This window comes from Pteropus medius, unplaced genomic scaffold, assembly GCF_902729225.1.
Source record: "Pteropus medius unplaced genomic scaffold, Ma_sr-lr_union100, whole genome shotgun sequence".
In the NCBI taxonomy this organism is placed as follows: Eukaryota; Metazoa; Chordata; class Mammalia; order Chiroptera; family Pteropodidae; genus Pteropus; species Pteropus medius.
The window spans coordinates 1560704-1581396 of NW_024349519.1; the positions used below are offsets into that span (position 1 = coordinate 1560704).

At 35.8% G+C, this 20693-nt stretch overlaps 2 protein-coding genes and 1 pseudogene across 5 annotated transcripts in view; 1 reads left to right on the plus strand and 2 right to left on the minus strand.

The window, feature by feature from the left end:
- Positions 1–2113, minus strand: part of SPMIP11 (sperm microtubule inner protein 11) — a 29401-nt gene extending 27288 nt beyond the window's left edge. Inside the window, exon 1 of the mRNA XM_039882183.1 lies at positions 1721–2113. Within this exon, the coding sequence (XP_039738117.1) occupies positions 1721–1799 (79 nt within the window). The 5' untranslated portion in view covers positions 1800–2113. The remainder of the gene's footprint in view (positions 1–1720) is intronic.
- Positions 2114–7001: 4888 nt separating this feature from the next.
- CCNT1 (cyclin T1) overlaps positions 7002–20693 on the plus strand; it is a 32170-nt gene continuing 18478 nt past the window's right edge. For 2 of the 4 annotated variants that reach the window (XR_005657162.1, XM_039882178.1), the window contains exons 1-4: positions 7002–7372; positions 10737–10818; positions 16400–16528; positions 18583–18643. Coding sequence is in view for 1 of the 4 variants with exons in the window: in XM_039882178.1 (XP_039738112.1) it covers positions 7215–7372; positions 10737–10818; positions 16400–16528; positions 18583–18643 (430 nt within the window). In the remaining 3 variants the exon portion in view is untranslated. The other 2 variants (XR_005657164.1, XR_005657163.1) reach the window with 2 other exon arrangements.
- On the minus strand, positions 7673–9832 carry LOC120618222 (cytosolic 5'-nucleotidase 3A-like; annotated as a pseudogene).

The following is a 20693-nucleotide window of genomic DNA, read 5'->3' on the forward strand; positions in this document are numbered from 1 at the left end:
AATAGTTACTAGTAAGTGCTTGACCAACAAAATTAGGGATTAATTAGAATTTAGCAAGTGGATCTATTCTGTCCAAATCGAAGGGGATGGGGGAAGCAACAGGGAATTAGGGGTGGCAAATTTGATGTCCAGTCTTCCTTCTAACCTTGTATTTTAGGTCAACAGTTTGGCCAGGCTTCCTGCCTCTGACAGTCTGCCACTGGAATGAAAAAACTTGGGTAAGCATTTGATATTAGGATACTTCCCTATCATCTCACGGGGGACTCCAGTTTTTATAAAGTGAACTCTTTCTTTCTACTTAACCTACAAACAATCATAATGAGACCCAGGCCTCTTTGGGTTGGTACCAAGTCTTGTCTACCAGCATCTTAAGTGGCTAACTGGGTAGGAAAATCCCAGAGTTGATGCGTAGTTCTTTTATGGTAAGAAGTCCCATTTAGTAGGGGCAGGAAGGGTTGGAGCAACCAGGAGAGGCCTTGGCCTGGAACAACGGAAATTCGTGGGTTAGGCCAAGTGTGTTTCTCCAACAGAGGGTAAAGAGTTCCTTCTTTAGAGACAGTGGCAGCCCCATGGCATATTGCTGGGACACAGATGGATGTGGGCAAATGGGGAGGGTTGGTGGAGGGCTACTAAGGGATTCCTAGGGTCCATCAGTGGCAAGTGTTACCTGAAGTTGGATATGTAAAATAGAGCTTCTTTGGTGGAATTAAAAAATGTACAGAGTGCCCAATGGAGGCCTACACAAGATCAGTCCATTACAATCTTAATTTTGTACTTTATGCTTTCCCAGAAACCCGCATCCCTCACCCCAATATAACTTTTGCTTCAGTAAACCTTCACGTGTTCTCCATTCTGCCCAGAATACCCTTTCTCCTCCATTCCTGTGCTTTCAAACAATTCATCTTTTAATACCTTAATCAACTGTCACATATACTGCAAAGCCTACCCTAACTTTTTGTTTTGGTTAGTCATTTAATATCATTTATTCATTCACCCTCTAATTATTTATTAAACCTCTATTATGCATGAGGCACTGCTAGGCATTGTGGATATAATACAGATCTGATAATTACTCACTGCCAACTAAAAATCCTTCAATGGCTCCCTATAAAGTTAAAATGCTTAGCATGGTCAACAGCATCTTTAATTATCTGGCCCCTGCCTAGTTTTCAAGGCCTGCTTCCTAGCACCTGTCTACTTGACTTAATATGGCTCTCTCTCAAGTTTCTGTTCCTTTTTCTGTGCTATATTCTCTTGTATACTTGGTGAATTTCAACTTTTAACACAGTTGTTTGTGAGGTCTTCTCTAAAGGATCCCCCTATTCTCATCTCAAAGCTGATAGTATCAGGTACTTCCTCTTTTGTGGTTCCATAGCATTTCATATTTAATTTAATCATTTACTATGTTACAAATTTTTTGTTTGCCTACTTATCTTCATTCAATAGTCAGCCATTTTATGGTAGAGGCCTTATCCTATCCATATTTGTAACCCAAGTCACCAACAGAAAGCCTGGCACATAGTTGGTGCTTAATAAATGTGGGTTAAGTGAGCAAATAAATATATTTATTTGGTTGAACAAATTGGGTATTTTAATAAGGATATTAAATGATAGGAGAGGGCACCTGAATGGATACTCTGCCTACTCCATACTTCTAACTAGTGTAATTGTTAATCTCAGGGGATAAATCTCTAACGCAAGGTACTCTATAGTCCCTTACTTGTTTCTTCAGTTCTGTCCCTTTTCTTTTGCCGAAAAGAATTTTGATATCCCAGTAGACATAAGTTGAAGAAGGACATCTCAGCTCCTCCCTGTCCTCTTCTGGAACGTCCAGGCTGGAGCACTGGACTCTGTGTTTGGTAACCATGGTAATGTTATTAAGAATTACTGACACTCCCTTTGTCTAAAGAGGCACAGAATTTATGGGTTTATGGTAGAGCAGGCGTGGGAGTGGGCTAAGTAACTTCAGGAAAATGGAGGAATTAAGTGCCAGTTACCCTTTTTCTTGCTCCTGTCTTATTTATACTCTAAGTTTCAGAAGGCAGTGAGTAGAAAGAGCACTGACCTGGGCTCACATATTAAGTTTTGTCATATTCTAGATGCCTGACTTTGAATACAGTAATCCTGTTTTTTTTTTTAATTAAAAAAAAATGGTGATGGTATCTATTTCATAGAGTTCTGAGAATAAGATAATGTATGCAAATTTCCTCAGCACTGTTCAGCATATAATGGAATCACAGCAAACAGATCTATATTTAAATCTGAATATAGTCCTCTTAACAAGTCGTTGAGTTATTTCAAGCAGCAGTGTGCTGAGCCAGTTCATATTTACTTTCAAGAGCCACTTGCTAAATTTTCAGGAATTCTGTGAGCTGGATGTTAAACAAGCCATTATTAAAAATTAAAGTTCTCTAAAATTATAATTGAATAAATTATATTAAAAATAAAAGTAGTAAATACTAAAAACTCTTCTTTAATTATTTTACTACATTTCACTATTATCTGTGCTCATGTGGTTATTTACATTCTATCTAAATATTGTTCTTTTCTTTCATTCTTTTTTTCTCTTTGCTTTTCAGTTTGGGAAATTTCTGTTGGCCTATCTTCAGACTCACTGATTCTTTCCTTGGTTGTGTCCAGTTTATTGGTAAGCCCATCAAAGGCATTCTTCATTTCTATTACAGTGTTTTTGATTTCTAGCATTTCTTGTTGATTCTTAGTTTTCATCTGTTTACACTACTCATCTGTTCTTGCACATTGTGCACTTTTTCTATTAGAGTCCTTAGCATTTTATTCATAATTATTTTAAATTCCCAGTTTGATAATTCCAAAGTTTTTACTATATTTGGGTCTGGTCATGCTCGCTTTGTCATTTTAGATGGTATTTTTTTTTTGCCTTTTAGCATGCCTTGTATCTTTTTTTTTTTTTTTGGTATACAGTCAGACATGATATATGGCTAGAAGTTAGGCTTTATTTTCTGTTTGCAATAGCTGTAGGTGTTAGAGGCTAAAATTTTCTGTGATGTCATTGTCTTTGGGTTTCCTTAGAGACTCCTTCTTAAATAGCGTGAGCTTATCGTTCTTCCAGTTGTAATCCCGTTATTACATAGGCACCCTACTGATGTGTTGGTAAAATGGGGGGAGGTGAAGTATTCTACAATCCTGTTTAAATCTCAGTCTTTCAGTGAGCTTGTGTCCCTGAACTGTGACCCTGAAGGCTGGAGTTGGTTGCTTCCCTTCTCATATTGGTTAGGTTGTTAAATAGTTTTTCTTGAAGGTACACCGTTGTTAAGGAGAACTGAATGCTCTGGGTGTATTTCAAAATGGCTACCTTTCCCCTCTACCTGCCAGAAGGATGAGGAGATTTTTCTTCAATCTTTATAGTAAGATTAGGGTTTACTATATGGGGTTCTTGGAGGTAAAACTCATGAAAATGTGGAGACCACCTAAGGCTGGCCCCCGCAAGAGTATTTTAAATCTCTCGATCTAGTCCAACTTTAGTTTCCAACAATTAGTCAATTGCCCTTTAAGTATTCCTATGAGTTGCTGGTTCCAGTAATTTTTGCTCCTGAGTCAGCCACAAGTCTCTGTTCTGCCTGTTCTGATTCCACCTGTCTTTCAGTTTTTGTGGTAGAGGTTTGCCCTGTTACCTCAATTTTCTGATGCATCTAAGAAGGGTTAATTTTCAGTTTGTTTCAGTTTTTGTTTTTGTTTTTTTGTTTTTTGGTTGTGAGGATGAGAGTGATGACTTCCAAGCTCTTTACATGACAGACTGGAAACCAGAAGTCCCTGTCTATTGCATTAGTATGGAGGAAATACTATGTGATGGCGTGTTCATCTCCTCCCAATTTCATGATCAGTGATGTCACATTGGTAGCCTGAAATTGGCCATGGTGGGACATAACACTACAGAAATTGGCAAATCTATGGGCAAAGGCTTGATTTTCGTTTTATTGATTACCCAGAATTTAAAAAGTGATTGAGAAAAAGTTAATTATGCAGACTAAGTTTAAAAGTGTATCATGTCTGTGGCCATTACATTATCAATAGCAAAAAAATTGAAATATTCTTCCAGTATTCAAAAACTATTATCCAGTTCAGCAAAGATATTGATCAAGTCACTGACAAATAAGTCCAACCTAAGTCTCATTGTTTCACTTTCATCTTATTGATTAATGCAAATGAAAATGTCAACCTACAAAGCTATATTCATTTGTCAAATGCACTCATAGGATAGTTCTTGATTCAAGAGTTTGGCAAAACTCAATGAAATCATTCTGTGAGAAACAGTTGGCTATAAGGAATTTACAATAAATAAGATTGTACATTTATATTTATAAATTGTGTTACCCATCCTTTATATTGGTAAATTTTATAATAAACTTTATGTAGATATACATACACATACAACTATTTTTCCGGATAGCTGTTTGTTAATAATTTACCAGCGCACACACACTATGGTCAATTTCAAGGTATCAATCTGACATCACTGAACATGGACTTGGGGATAGTTAGGAATAGCATACCATCTTTTCATATTTTAATTTGGAGACTATAGGAATGTTGGGAGGAATTGTTTTAACAATAGTAAATGGTAATGTTTGACATAATTGAAATATTATATTCATAAGCACAGTGCAAAATAAGATCAAACCATGAAACATGATATAATCCTGTATTAGTATAGTCTTGTAAATAAGAGGAGTAGCCTTATAGGTGTGATTTACAGAAAACAGAGTCCTATTTAAACTAACTAACAACAACAACAAAAACTCCTCTAGTTTAAGATTTTGTCAATTGTTTTTTAAGGGCAATGCACCAGAAGGTTAACGTTATTTTGACAATAAACATATACTGAACACCTACTATGTGCCAGATGGTGTTCTGTCAGGATGCAGAGATGACATTTAAGATCACATAAGTAGTTAAAAGAATAGCTGGGAATCCTGAGGACATCATACTAAGTGAAATAAACTAGTCACAGAAATAGAAATACTGTATAATCCCACTTATATAAGGTATCTAAAGTAAAACTTATAGAAACAGCAAGTAGAATGGGGGTTGTCAGGGCTGGGTGGAGGGGGAAATGGGGACTTATTCAATGGGTATTGAGTTTCAGTTTTGCAAAATGAAAAAGTTGTAGAGACATGTTGCATAATAATGTGAATACAGTTGACACTACTAAATTGTACACTTAAAAAAGGTTAAGATGGTTAAAAAAAGTAGTTGGGATTTGAATCCAGGCCTAACTCCAAAACTTATGTTTAGCAATTACGTTATCACTGTTGCCTTCTTTCAAATAATTTCATCTTTGGTCAAGGAATATTTCCTTTCTGATTTATACGAGTCCTCCTCTTCTATATGGCAGGGTAGCAAGCCATTGGTTAGCAGCCGCATTGCCTCAAGACTTACAGATACCAGAAGTTTTTCTTGGAAGACTGGCATACTCAGCCAGGATAGCAAATTCAAAATGGAGTCCTCAATTCAAAAGATTAAGTGGATAACCAAACACAAGCAAGAAGGATTGGGGAGAAATAATTTTGGCTTTTAAAAGACAACATACATGACTCCATAACTGAAAAAATGCTTATTCTATTAAAAGAAAAGGTCTGTGATAGAAGAAGTTTGAAATCATAAGTTGTTTTGTTAATGTTATAATCTGATGTCAATTCAAATATTCCTAAATCTCAATTTTTTCAGAGTAAAATGGAGTAAAGGCTAACTATAGGCAGTATATGGCAGAGGGCCTGAAATGGAAGGAAATACTTCTGAGAATGAATTAGAATCAAACTTACTGCGTGGGAACAGCCATGTCTCGAAATGATAAAACTCAAAATAGTAATAAAGACAAATGATTCGATTACCCAAATTTAATCAAGATAAATTGAGTGTTTCAGAAAAGCAAAAATACGGTTTGCTAGCATGAAAAGAACAATTAGACTTGTTTTTAAAATCCACACTTATAAGAGGTGTACTTAATCTCCCTGATCCTGTTTCTTTATTATAGGGTATTGAGCATTTATTTCACATTTCGTTTATTTCATTTATTGACTACTAGGACCAGGACTATAGTAGGTAGGTGCTAGGGATACAAAAATGACGAAGGCATTGTTTTTGCCCTCAATACCAATGTAATCTAGTAACTACTATAACATCTACTGAATGTTTTCTATGTGCCAGGTACTATTATAAATGCTCTTAACTCATTAAATCTTCATTTAAAATCCTTTTCACAACCTAAAACTTAGGTACTATTACTATCATTTACATTTGTACAAGAGACACAGAGACTCCTGCCTAGGGATTAAACAGCTATCAAGAGTTGGAGCTGGGCTACCTCTTGACAGAAGACAGAAACTTACAAATTTGTGCATGTGCAGGTTGGTGCAAACTCTCCACAATGAAGCAGTTTTAGTTCGCCCATTCTCAAAACAAGTATTAAAATGTTACTACCTCTTGGGGTTGTGCTGATTAAATGAAATAATACATTTAAGGGTATTATGCCTGAAACATGGTAAAGCACTAAATTAATTATATTAATTTCATTTTATCCCTTTACGTTGTATCACCGTGGAGAAGCTAAGAAAGCTTTCAAAGCTTTAGCTACATATCACATGCCGGCTTTTCAAATGCGGAATTTACTCCGCTACCAACAATGTGAGAGCTTTTTACTTGCTTTATGTTACGATATACGAAAGGGCCACTCTCTTTGACTACTTTTTTCAATTTTTGACAGTCTCACCTACTTACTCTGTCAAAATCTTCATCTGTCCCATTTTATATCGCCACCTCTGCCACAAACGAAGTACTCCGAGGAGCCGCCAGGCGGCGCGTGGGCGGGCGCCTCGTCGCGCCACAAACACTGCCTCACCTACCCGCCCAGTGGCGCGAATGCTCAACCCAGTTCTCGCGAGAGAAGGCGTGGTTTTGAACGAGAACTTCTAACCTCACCCTCCCTCCCAAGGGTCACATGACTAGCGCCTGCTGGTCCCCTACTGGCTGCTTAGTAGGCTACATGATGTCGCGAGGTCTATTCCGGAAGCAGACACTTGAACTATACTTCTCGGCGGAAGCGTGTCACAACCTAGCCGTCCACCCTTAGCGGAAGTTCGTCACGGCGCAGTTGCCTTCGCACGGCGGATGTGTGTCGCCGCTTAAGTGACGCTGGGAAGTGCTTGCAGCCTCCGCCGCTGCCTTCTGGTTGAAGCACTATGGAGGAAGAGAGGAAGAACAACAAACGGTGGTATTTTACTCGAGAACAGCTGGAAAATAGCCCATCCCGTCGTTTTGGCCTGGACCCAGATAAAGAGCTTTCTCTTCGTCAGCAGGCGGCCAATCTGCTTCAGGACATGGGACAACGTCTTAACGTGTATCCTTGCGGCCTAGGCCTTCGGCCTTGGAGTCAGTCCCGCCTAGCTCGCGTCCAGGCCTCAGGCTCTGTCAGGGACGAAACAGGGAAGAGAGTGGGTAGGGGCTGGATGTCCAGGTGGGAGAGCCTACGACGGGACGGGCTGAAGTTAAGTCTTCGCGCGAGGGTGGCGAGGCGGAGTTAATTTCCCGCTCGCACACCGGTGCCACCAACCTTGCTAGGAATTCGTATCCTTCCAGGATTTGTGTTTAACCAGCCCTTTTTAGGCCCTTTTTTGGTGTGTTCTGATTTCCTGTTCTAGTGACAGATTCTGCTTTTCTGCTATGCTCTAGGGGTCTGGTTGAGGTTTCACCGTTGATGGCTGCCTCGAGCTTAGTGTGTAAAGAGAATTTTAAGAAATTCAATACCCAAATGAAGGGTGGCCCAGAATTAATGCTCAGCTTTGATTTAAAATCCGTTCTTCCCACTGACTAGCTGTTTTAGAAACCTGTCAAATTTGGTATTCTGGTCTGTAAAATGTGGGGTGATACCTCTTGCATTTGATTTTTGTGCCCAACACAATGCTTGGCACTCGAGTTCAAACAGTAGCTAGCTACTGTTAAGAATGTTATAAAATTTCACAGGAGGGAGGGATGTAAGTTTAGATTTTAGGGCTGTAGACCTACGGATCTAATGGTTTAAAAAACTTGCAAAATACTGTTTTGTTTTTTTTTTAAATTTAAGATAGAGCTAATGTCTTCGTTTTTCTCGTATTTCAAAGGTGAGATAATTAGTGATCCTCCCAAGCATTTTATTTTTGCTTTTCACTTTATGTTTATTATCAGTGCTTCAGTGTAGGACATTGTATAATGACTAACGACATGTGGATACCAACAGTTTTTTTCAAACACCACGTGCCAGTATTTTCTGGTAAATATCTATTTTTCCCAAAACAAAATAACCAACATAATACAATTTTAGTTGACGGTGATACCATCAGCATAATTCACCCAAATTACAAACATGGCAATACTTAAAAACTGCACATTATTTCACTATTTCGTAAAAATTCTTTTTGAACTTCTACAAACTTTCCAGTGTAAAAAGAATCCTCAGAAACTTAATGATAACGTTAAATTGTAGAATACTCTCTGGAAATGTAGGGAATTAATTTTCAAATTTTGATTTTAAGATTTTTTTTTTAATGTTAAAAAATGTGAATGTGTTGAGAAAAAGCTTCAGTTGATGGATTCAACATGGAATACTTCAGTAATACTTTAGTAATGTAGAGGAAAAACTGGTGCAAGTATATATTATAAATAAGTCTTTCAACAAGGTGAACAGATGAGCAGTTCTTAAAGCAATTGCACTCATAAGGAGAGAGGTCTTAAGCTCGTTTACAGAATCTTCTGTAAGTTAGAGTTGGCCACCTCCAATGATTCATATTTTACTAGGACTTTATCATGAGTCCATGTACTTTTCTAAAAGCTCTTCTGCCATTTAGATATCCAGTTTTCAGAATGTGTTCGACATTGGCTGCCCATCTGCCACTTTTAAGTCTGAGTCTCCCAAGCAGAATTATGTTGTCTTAGTTGATTGAACTGTGTTCTTCAAGGCACCATCATGTTTGTTAAATACATGAATTAGTTTTTTTCAATCGTTGAGCATCCCCTTATCAAAATTGTGAAGTTGGACACTACTTTGACATTTGGATAATAAACACCAGCTTGACAGATAATCTCTAGTACATCACCAATAACCAGCCAAAAATAACATGAACAGAGGGATACTGTGTTGGAGCTTTTCATAGAAATTCTTGTATCATTGAGCATAGCATCAGATTCTGCCCTAATTTCTTTAGGTTTTGGTAAAAACCTGTTCGACAAACCATGTGATTTAGTATGTCATTTTACCATGTAGAGGGTACTACTCTTCTATGGTAAGAACAGGATTAATTTCAATAGCGAATTTTCCTTTAGTTTCAGTAACTTCTCGACGTTCATCTGAAACCAGCTTACTGTTGTCAGTGATGTTATGACATGTTGGACATCTTTTCCCTTTGTAGGAAAACCTCTATGTCAAATTAAAGTCTTGTTATCTGAAGTTTGACAGCTTCTCCTTTGATAAGACCACAGATAATTTCTTCTGCTCTTGTAGGGTTCTTCATGAGAACTGAACTTTTCTGGAATTCTGGCATCATTTTCACATGTACAGCAGAATCTTAGTAATTTCTTGGTTATCCAGTCTTCCTTAAGGCACTCTTGAGTTCTTTGGTTCTTGAATTTGTCCTAGAACAACAGCATAAGTGGTAAGCAATATCTAGAAATGCAGGGCTTGGATATAGACATCTTGATGAACTTGGTCTTCCACCCTGTCTCGGTCTTCAAGGTGAATATGTTCTGGGCTGGCACCACTCCTGCCACCAGGGTGCATATGCTGTTGCTAGCTATCATGGTCCACCCTTGCCACAACCGCTTTGTCCAGAGATAGGGCCTCATGCACCTACCAGGTTGAAAAGAACTGATCAGTCCAAGCATTTTTTTTTTTTTGTTAGAAAATATATTCATTTTGTAGCAGAGAAAGATAAAGTTCTTTTCACTCTGGGAGTGAAAAATTATCCTTGGGTGCAGCCTCCATTTAAATATGTTGCTGTTTGTAACATTTGTGTCTTAAAATGCTCACCTCAAAAGAGGTGTTTTCTTTATTGCCAATTCCAATTTGTTTCCTAAGGATTTAGTCAGTACTGAGTTAATTAAACCTTTTGTTTGAAATTCTGTTTCAGTAGCCCTTTCCTTTTTATATGTGTGTTATTAAAGGTTGCCATTATGGGACTGCCTCATCTTTGTGTATGTACTCCACTTTGTCATCTGAGGTCTTTAGCAGTAAGGCATTTAAAAGTTTTTCTTCTCGGATATCAGATTGTTTCACAGTGTTTCTAGTCCCAGTGGTCACCATATGAGAAGGCTTGTTTGCCAGAGAGAAGTGGAACTGAAAAGTTAATTGCTGGAACTTAGAAGGTGAGATAGTGGAGACATATCTTGGGGCCAGGTCATGGAGGGTGTTGTAAATCGAGAAGAGATACCATGAGCTAATGGATCACCATTGCAGGTTTTTCAGTAGGCAGGTGACAGGTTTAAGTCTTAAATAGATCCACATGCATGCTGAGAAGCTTGCTTGTTAATTCAGCATATTTATATTGAAAACCTGTTATGTTTAACACATGCGAAGTGTCACTTGGTGGTTAGTAATTTGGTGGAGAGGTATGATTTTCATTTAGGAGCATGTACTCTGCTTAGCTGAGTGATGGTTTTGGGAGGATATAGAGGTGGTATTTTGGGGACTTGTACTGCCTGCCTGTTTTGGGGCCTTGACTTGAACATTTTAGGTCACAATTGACTATCAACACTGCTATAGTATACATGCATCGATTCTACATGATTCAGTCCTTTACACAGTTCCATCAAAATGTAAGTATAAATTTTTTATATAGTGTAATTCTTTTGTGATTGAGTCCAACTTCATATTTCTTGTGGTTGGTCTTTACTGCTGAACTGAGATTTGAAGTTTTGAATTTAGCGTTGGTCACTCATGTGTCAGACTGCTCTTTTGAATCCAGCCTTCCAATTTTTCTGTGAAGTGCCTAGTTGTTTGGTAAGTTTAGTGCATCCTAGAGTAGGTGGATTCTTTAATAAAGAAATAGATTATTAAACATTTAAATTTAACATTTTGGGTTGGGAGAGTAACATTAAAGGGGAAATGGCATAATTTAAATGTAATTTTTCAACTGGTAAGTAATACGGTCATAGGAAAATAAATGAATGGAAGTTATTTAGATTTATCTAGTGATAAAATTCCAATCAATGACAGGTTGGAGTGGGAAGGTAGGTTATAGGATGACTGGGGTTGACTTTTAAGACAGGAAAAAGAAAAAAATAGTAATAAAGGGATTTTTTTTTTCTGGACAGAATTGTTAATAGTGCTATTTTCAGTTTCGCTACCTGAAATGGTACTATTTAACATAATTATAAATTACTTGGAAGAGAGTGAATAGTGATATCGCAGCTGCAGGTAAGACTGTATTTAATAAACTCACAAGATAATAGAGCTAAACTTGATGAACACGTCATATGGCTTTGTGAGTTAAATATTCCTATTTTTTTTTTTTAAGGTTATGTTTTGAGGAAAAGTGTTCCAGACTTAGGATGATCGATTTCAAACTTATTTATTTATTTATTTATTTAGTGCTCATAGGAAGAGATTCTGTGAAGCTAGATATTGCTCTTGTAAGATATTGGTGGGCTCAATATTAGGAGTAATTGCACAGGAAACCCTTTGAATTTGTGGATTAAGTATTCCCAATTTTTGCTGATTATCCAGTCAGCTTGGCTTTCTCCTACCCTTAGCTTCCGTTACTTTAGCCATGCTCTACCTCTCATTGCAAGGTGCACACCCTTATTGGGGGAGGGAGAAGCATTTAATGAGGCTATCTGATGATTCTAGAATATGAGCTCGTGGATAAAGAATAAAACTTGAAAGTCCATAGCTGTTTTGCCAATTCTCAAAGTTTCTACATGTCTTCCCTTTTTTTATGGTAAAGATTTGAAATCCAGGGTGAAATACGTCTCAATTTGTTCACTGTATGCATGTATATGTATATTAATGTATACTTGCCCTGCTTTTATCTTTTAAATTATGTCTTTCCTTATTCCCCATGTATTAAGCTTAGCAAGTACAGAGACTCACTTCCCTGTGTATCCTCCAAAACGTCTCAGTAAATTTGTTGAATGAATGCATGGTCTGGTAATTATCCAATACAGAGAGAGATTCTTTGGGATGTCATGATTTTTTTCAAATCCAATGACTTTTAATTTGGGGTTGATCCTTTAGGGAGTTGATTTAAGAGTTTAGCTGTGATGAATGCAAATTCAGATTTGAGAGGACTTAATACATTGTTGTGGAATTGATAAGTCGTATGTTCTGTCAAACTCCTATACATTTTCTATATATTTTTTTAATTACAAAGGTAATAAATGCTCATGGTAAAATTAAAACAATACAGAAATATATAATATAGCTAACATAATCCCACTCTCCAGAGTAACCATTAATAATCGTTTAGCATATACTGTCCCAGACATTTTTCTGTGTATAAACTAGCATTTATGCATTTCTATGAATATCAATTCTTATTGTACTACTCTTATACAACTTGATACTTCACAGTATATATTGGATACCTTTTCATTTTGGTTTCTTATTATTTTAAATGACCACATAGTATTTCTTTGTGTTACCTTATTTCACCAGCTCCCTTTTGGTGATATTTGAGTTGTTTCTAGTTTGTAATATTATAAATAATGTTACATAAGATAGTTTGGTACACGTGTAGTGCACTTATGATTATTTTAGTATAAATTCCTATAGGTGGAATTGCTGTGTCCAAAGGTATGTATTTAAATTTTTTTTTGTTGTGTTAATTTGCCCTGTTGAAAGATTACATCAGTATACATTGTTTCTAGCATTGTAGGAGAGGGATCTTTTTTTCCCCATCCTCACTGACAACAAATATGTTACTTCAGGAAATATTAAGTTGTAACTACTTGTGAAGCACTAGGGATACAGTGGTGACCAAGATAGAGGGAGTCCGAAATTATTTTCTTAATTTACATTTCTTCAGTTAATGAAATTGAGCTGCTTATGCCTATTAGTCATTGTTCTCATAAAATTCAGGAATTAACTTAAAAGCTGACTGTTGATTCACTTTGCCCCTCTTTAATTGTTCCAATTTTCTTATATGAACACTGTGTATTAGAGCTGCATGTCATGTGTTGTGAATACTTTTCTAATTTTGTTGGTTCTCTTTATTGATAGCGTTTTGGAGCCCAGTGCTCTTGCCTTTTTTTTTTTTTTAAGTTTTTTAAGTTTTTTATCGCGGTATAAACATATAGTGAAGCACAGAAATATGAAGTGTGCAACTTGATTACTTTTTGCATTATTATATATATGTAACCACCACTAAAATCAAGATAGAGTATGTTTCCAACACCCTGGAAGGTAGAGAACTTGCTTTTTGATTAAAGTAAATTTTACTTCTTTGGTGGACATGATTAAATCACTGGTTTAGTTTTTTTTTTTCACTTGAATTCTGGCATTGCATTTATTCTCTTTTTGAGAAGAAATTCAGCCTTGTTACCTGATTTTCTATAAACAGTTTTAAATGTTTTCTATTGGAGGAATATAAAAGTAGTAGTGAGCAACTTGGTGTGTGTGTGCTTATGTATTTTTAAATACAGGTGTTGTATTTTAATAGCTAATAAATTTGGGTGTTTTTTACTCTTATTAGTTGATTATTAAGAGGTCAAGCTTAGTGGTTAAGAAGATAGGCTCTGAAGTCAGACATGTCTAGATTTAGATCCTTGGTGCACTGCTTACTAGCTGCATGGCTTTGAGCAAGTTACCATAGGCTTTAGTTTTCTCTTATCTTTGGAATCAATAATAGTGCCTACCTCATAGAGTAGTTAATAGGATTTAAGTGAATTTACAAAGTGCCTGCGCACAGCAAACAAGCACTAGCTGGCATTATTATTGTTCTTTTAAAATGAAGAAAATCTTATACTTGTACCTGGTATAAAAATTCCTCTGAGAAGCTGCCTTTAATGGGAAATGCTTTAATAAACCGGCGTGGTAAGTGATTCCATGAAGAACAATGAGTATTTGTATGGTTGATTTGCACCAAAGATTGAGATAGATCTTTTGCAGTCTTTCACTTACTGAAATATTATCTTTCCCTGTTACTCATTGTTTGTATACCATATTTTAGTTAGCTCCTTTCAAATATATTTAGCCCCTGGAAGGCAAATTTGGAGGCTTAAAATCTTGATGTTGTCTTTGAGTTGTCCATTTCCTTTTCTCTTTCGTCCAATCAGTTATAACGTTCTATTAATTTTTATACTGTTACTGTTTTTCTCCCCCTATAAATATATATAGTCATAAAATTAAAAGAAGACAGAATAAAGGAGAAAATGATGATTTCCCTATAATTCACTGTTTAGAGATAATCCTGTTACCATTTTGGAGTATATTCCATTAGAATTTTTTCTCTGCAAGCAAATAAATAACATATTTGGTGCAGCTATATTAGTTTTTCAAGTGATATCTGTGCTTTTTTTCTTTATTTCTATTGCTAGTACCTACTCTAAACTTTATTTCAATGTTTGGATTATTGAATGCTTTTCTTTTATAAAAATTAACTTGTAGTGTATCCTATCCTTTTCTCCTTTTAGTCCCACCTACCACTGGATTGATCTTTCTAAACGTTTCTTAAACTCTACCTATTTTTCTAAAATCTTTAGTGTCACTCTCATTAAAAATCTTTTGTGTCCTACATCCCATTTTCCGTATCACTTTACTACTCAGTTTAGTGTTTAAAATGTGCTTCATGCCCTGATTCCCCACACATTTGTTTATGCCCATTTTCTTCTCGTTCTTTTTTCTTATCCTACACTCTAGGAATGTATGTGGAGCAAGCTGCATATACACCTACAACAAATATGAGGGAAGAAAATTGTTACTATAAATTGAATTGCGGAGAAAAATCTCTTCTAGTAAAGTGTAACAGAAAATAGCAGGAATACAAATAAGGACAGTAGTCCCCCCTTTCACTGGCTTCAGCTGCCTGTGGTTAACTGTGGTCCAAAATATTAAATGGAAAATTCCTGAAAAAAAAAACCAACTTATAAGTTTTAAATTGCATGCTATCCTGAGTAACACGATGAAATCTTTTGCAGTCTCGCTCTGTCCTGCTTGGAATGTGAATCATCCCTTTGTCCAGCGACTCCACACTATATATGCTACCCACCAGTGATTACTTAGTAGCCATCTCAGTTATCAGTTCAGAAAGGGAGGCCATATTCACATAACTTTTATTATGGCATATTATTATAATTATTCTAATTTATTATTTGTTACTAATCTATTACTGTGCCTAATTTATAAATTAAACTTAATCATAAGTATGTATGTATAGGAAAAATCATAGTCTATATAGAGTTTAGTACTATTCGAAGTTCAGGCATCCACCAGGGGTCTTGGAAAGGATCTCTAGAGAATAACGGAGGACTTCTGTACTAGGATGCGTGTCAGTTCTGTTCAGTAAATTGAAATAGATATTTAAATTCTATAAGACTGTATATTGCATTTCTTTGACTCCTGGTGAATTCTAGCTCTAGGCCATTGCCATCTTAGATTCATTGAAATATTTTTAAGATTCAAGAGAAGTTCTATTTGATGAAGTTCCCCAGATCACCAGGCTACATTTATGTCATATTGCCCTAATCTCTTATTGTTTAGTGTCTGAGTTTGATGTCTACTTGTATGTTGGCTTGATTTTTTCCCCTCTAAGTGACTTCCAGGTATAACCTCTTGAATATACTTTGAATACCTTTTCTAAAGATTTTTGACTCCATATGTAAGTGTGTTTGAGATAATTCTCATACAATAAAATTTTTTCTTTTAAAGTGTACAATTCACTATTTTTTAGGATATTCACAGGGTTGTGCCACCACCTCATGATCTAATTCTAGAACATTACATCACCCCAAAAGGAAGCTCCTCACACTAGCAGTCACTCCCATTCCCCTCTCCTCTCAGCCCCTGGTAACCACTAATCTACTTTCTTTTGTCTCTGTGGATTTGCCTTTTCTGGACATTTCAGTTTACTTCTTTTTAAACAAGTATGTAGAGTATTTTGATACAAACTTAATAAAAAATCTCATTTTAAATAGAAAGCTGTCTATTTACATCTAGTGGCTTATTGAATAGGTAGCTTTTAATGAGAGATAGTTTGTTGAAGGATTGGTTTTTAGAAGTAGATGTGGATTAATGGATAGGTGAGGGGAGGACATTTTAAGTAGAGGAAAAAGCATGAACAAGAGGTGATGAAGTTGAGGTAAGCAATGAACTTGGTTTGAGACTTAGTTCTTTTTTAGATCTACTTTGATCTGGAAATAAAATAAATAAATAAATATAATTTATTTTTTCTCCATCCAGTCTGTGGCTCCAGCGGCCTTATTTCTAGCAGCTAAAGTAGAGGAGCAGCCAAAAAAATTGGAACACGTCATCAAGGTAGCACATGCTTGTCTCCATCCACAGGAATCACTTCCTGATACTAGGAGTGAGGTAGGGGATTAATTATGTATCTATTTTTCTTCATTTATTTTGATCATAGCTTAGTTTTGTAACTTCGATTTATTGAAGTCCAAATGGGGACTGTTAAAGGAGACTTTTTAGTGTTTGTTTCCCCTTAAAACAGCAAAGAAATTTTATGGCAAAAGTGAATTGTGTTCATTATAGTAAAATTGGAAAATGCAGAAAAAGATATAATTTGGACCGCAGATATGTAAGCGAACCATTATTCCAGCTTCTTTTTTATGAATAGCTATATATGTATATATTTTATATGTTATTTTCACTTATATGTTATATCCCAAATATTTTCCCATTTTATTAATTTTCCACTTGCTTTAAATAGCAAGATAATATTTCATTATATACATATATATACATTTTAACCATTCTCTGTTTCTAAGAGAATTTTCTAGGAAATCATAAAAGTTATGTATGCTAATTATGAAAGAAACCAAACACTTAAGAATCATTTAAAGTAAAAGTTAAAGCATCTCCCCTCCTCTTCCTAGGAGGATACTGCTGATTACAGTTCCAGTATACTGTCTTCTTCCAGACCTTTTATGCTGTGCATATACATATAGCTTTTTTTCACCCTTCCATCCTTCCTTGACCTTCTTGGAGATGGGAAACTTCTGGCTTTAAAAGTCAGTGGTGCGGGAGTGGTGAGTCTTGAGAAATAGAGAGGTTTGACATCTGTAAGTGCTTAGGGAAAAATTATGGATTTCTGTTACAAGATTATTTAAATCTCTTACAGTGGGTGTATTAGTTACCCTTTATCAGAGAGATAAATGGGATTATGTGTTATACTGATCATATTGGAGAAAGTGGTTTTTTGGGGGGTTATTTTTTTGTGTATGTTAGTAATAGCCCCTAATTATATGAATTAAGTGTTTTGCATAGCAGTGTCTTGACTGACTTCATTTTCTCTTTGGGCTATCCCAGTACCTCTTACTGAAAGAGTTATTGCTCTGGACTTTTATTTAGATTTGAGACTAACTACTAAGTACCATTGGTCTATAGAATTGACCAAATAAAACAGTTTTAACAAAATAAACAAAAAATAATCCCTACTTTTTTTTCTAAATTATGTTTACATAATTTCTTACCTGAGTCTCTATTCCTTATGAAGTGATTAGGGGAAAATATTTCCTTCAATATATGGAACAGAATTAGCATAGTCGAAGTCCTTATATGACTTATTAAAGATCATAAAGTTAAGTGGAAAGTTAACTACAGCGTAAGTCTCTTAACTCCTGGTCAAGTCTAATTCTCTGAGAGTTCTAGACCAGTGTGTAAAATGAAAATAAGGAGAGTCACGTGTAATTTAAAATTTTACCTTTTCGTTAAACTTTATTTAAAACCTTTATTAAAAAAATAATTTTAATCTATTTTATATATTTTCTTTAGTCAAATATTATTTCAGCATATAATCAATATAAAGTTGTTATTAATGAGGTAGTTTACATTATTTTTATATTAGTCTTCAAAATCCACTGTGTATACTGTGCTCGTAGTGCATTTCAGTTTTGACCAGCTACATTTCAAGTGCTCAATACCCATGTGGCTACAGTATTAGCCAATACAAATATGTTCCCTTTTTCCTTTGAACTCTTCTATGGATTTTTAGAACTCTAGCATTACCCCAAAGGGGAAGGTTTAACAGGAGTCAAATGTTTGAGATTGCCTACCTTGCCTTTAGGAAGGCTGTGCAAATGTATTTTGATGACGTTGAAAAAGATGTATTTTTATCTTTCATGTATCTACATCAAATGAATTTTAAAACTTAAAATGTCAGTCTGAAAATGAACCAAATCTCTGGTGCTTTTTCTGTAGCCATTTATGAATAAAGTGTTCTCTCAGTATACCACTTTTTCCCCCTTTAAAAGCTGAGTCTATACTAAATAGGGATAAAGATTAATTTCAGTTCCTACTCTACCTCTACCATAACTCTGCCCCTACCTTTTTTGGCTTTGTTTTTTCTGGGAGGGGTCGTTAGACTTGTTTACACTTTGTATATTGTGCCTAATGTGTCTTCTCACTTGAAGGCTTACCTGCAACAAGTTCAAGATCTGGTGATATTAGAAAGCATAATTCTGCAGACTTTAGGTAAGTTTATTTTCCTTTAAAACATTAAATATATATGAAATATGATTTTAAAATTTGCAAAATAAGGAAACAGGAAGAAAATGTTTTGGAAAAGGTTTTGCAAATGATAGAGATTGTAGAGTTCAGTTTTATCCTGGCCTGTGCCAGAGAAGGAATGAAGGCACAGCTGATTTTTGAAATAGCAGTTAGCAGTGTTTTTTTCTATTCTAGGATTCATGATTTGCTTTGTAAGGTTTGACAGTTTTTAACTTTCCGATAACTAATGGCAGAAACAATTTTAAAAATCCACCCCCTGCTTCCACCCCTGACCTTTGGATGTTGCTGTTTCCCCTTAAGAACTGGATCTCTGAAGGCAGGGCGTCTCTTCCCATACTCTTGGGGTGTGCTGCCACCCCGAGGGCCTGGCGCACCTGGGTATGGTCCATGGCTCCACCTGGGGCACGAACCCAGGACCTTCTGTGTGTAAAGCAGATGTGCTAACCACTACGTTATGGAGCCACCCCGTGGCAGAAATAATTTAAAGAACTTTTTTCCTTTCATGGATTTTTATAGTCTGTCGTTTAGATAACAACATTTGTTCTTAAATTGGGTTCAGAACAGCAGAGGGGAGATGGAGGAATTCAAGCTATAGTAAGTCCTCACTTAATGTCATTGATAGGTTCTTGGAAGCCATGGCTTTTAAGTGAAACAATATAACGAAACTAATTTTACCATAGGCTAATTGACATAAACGAGTTAAGTTTCTGGTCACCAAACTTGTAAATACCCAAAAATACTTCTAATATAAAACATTGAAATAAATATGAGCTGTACATAACGTTTGAGAAAGAATAAGAACAAGAAAGATAATGATTTAATGATTTTCCAACTAGTGTATTTCAGCTCAGAGTTAAGGGTGGCTGGAAACCTATTCCAACAGCTCAGGGCGCAAGGCGGGAATCCACCCTGACAGGCCACTCTTCCATTGTAGGGTGCACTCATACACCCCCACACTCACTCTGACTGGGACATTTAAACACAGCAGTTCACCTAATGTGCACATCTTTGGGATGTGGGAGGAAACTGTAGTACCTGGAGAAAAACCATATAGCATGGGGAGAATGTGTAGACTCTATCCACACATACAGTGGCTCCAGCTGGGAATCAAAATTTTTTTTGTCTTGTTAACATTATAACAGAATGACATTGAATGAAATGAAGTTATTTGAGGACCTGCTGTATAGCTGTTCATGGGTAACCCTGATGATGTTCTGTTATTATCCATTATTATTTTCATCAAAGAGACTGCCTTTAAAAGCTTAGCAAATATGAAAAGATTTTTTTTCCTTGTTATTTTGGGTTATCATTTTTCTCTTTAGATGGGGAGGATTTCAAGAGCTGTTTTGCAGTTACTGGTACAGCACAGACAGACTGAGTTCTTCAGAGTTTATCTTTGATGTTAATGTCTGCTAATTAACTTTTTACTTTAAATTATCTTCATTGTAACCATATTTTAGGAGACTGGTATTTTTCTGGTGGAACAAATTTTTCTTAATATTTTAATGTGGAAAGTGGTGAAACCTAATTTGCAAGAATCAGTAATCCTTATAGAATAATTTATATCATATAAATTTCTCAATAGAATTTACCTAGAAAATTTTACGTAGGCAAAAAGAGAAACAAAAAATTTTTATAGACACACTGATCTTCCTTCAGTAATTTTGGTATAAAGACCTTTTGGGGTTGGATAAAATGATCAGTACCTATTGTAATTAAAATGATGGAAAGGAACAAAACAGAGAAGATAGTCATTACTTAAATAACTGCTCCTTCTAACTGTATATTATAGTGTATTGTTCCTGAAATGTGTTTTGTTTAGAGGATATTGGTTTCTCACAGGTTTTGAGACTGCATTAGCTTTGTTATCTTAGCGGTACCTTCTATCAAAATATAAGCAGTTTTGGAGATAATGTGTCTTAGAGAAGAGCATGTATGACTCAGCCTTTGAATAACAGTTTTGGGACAGGAAAATGAGGGAGGCCTTTAATGATGACTCAGATAAAAGATGTAT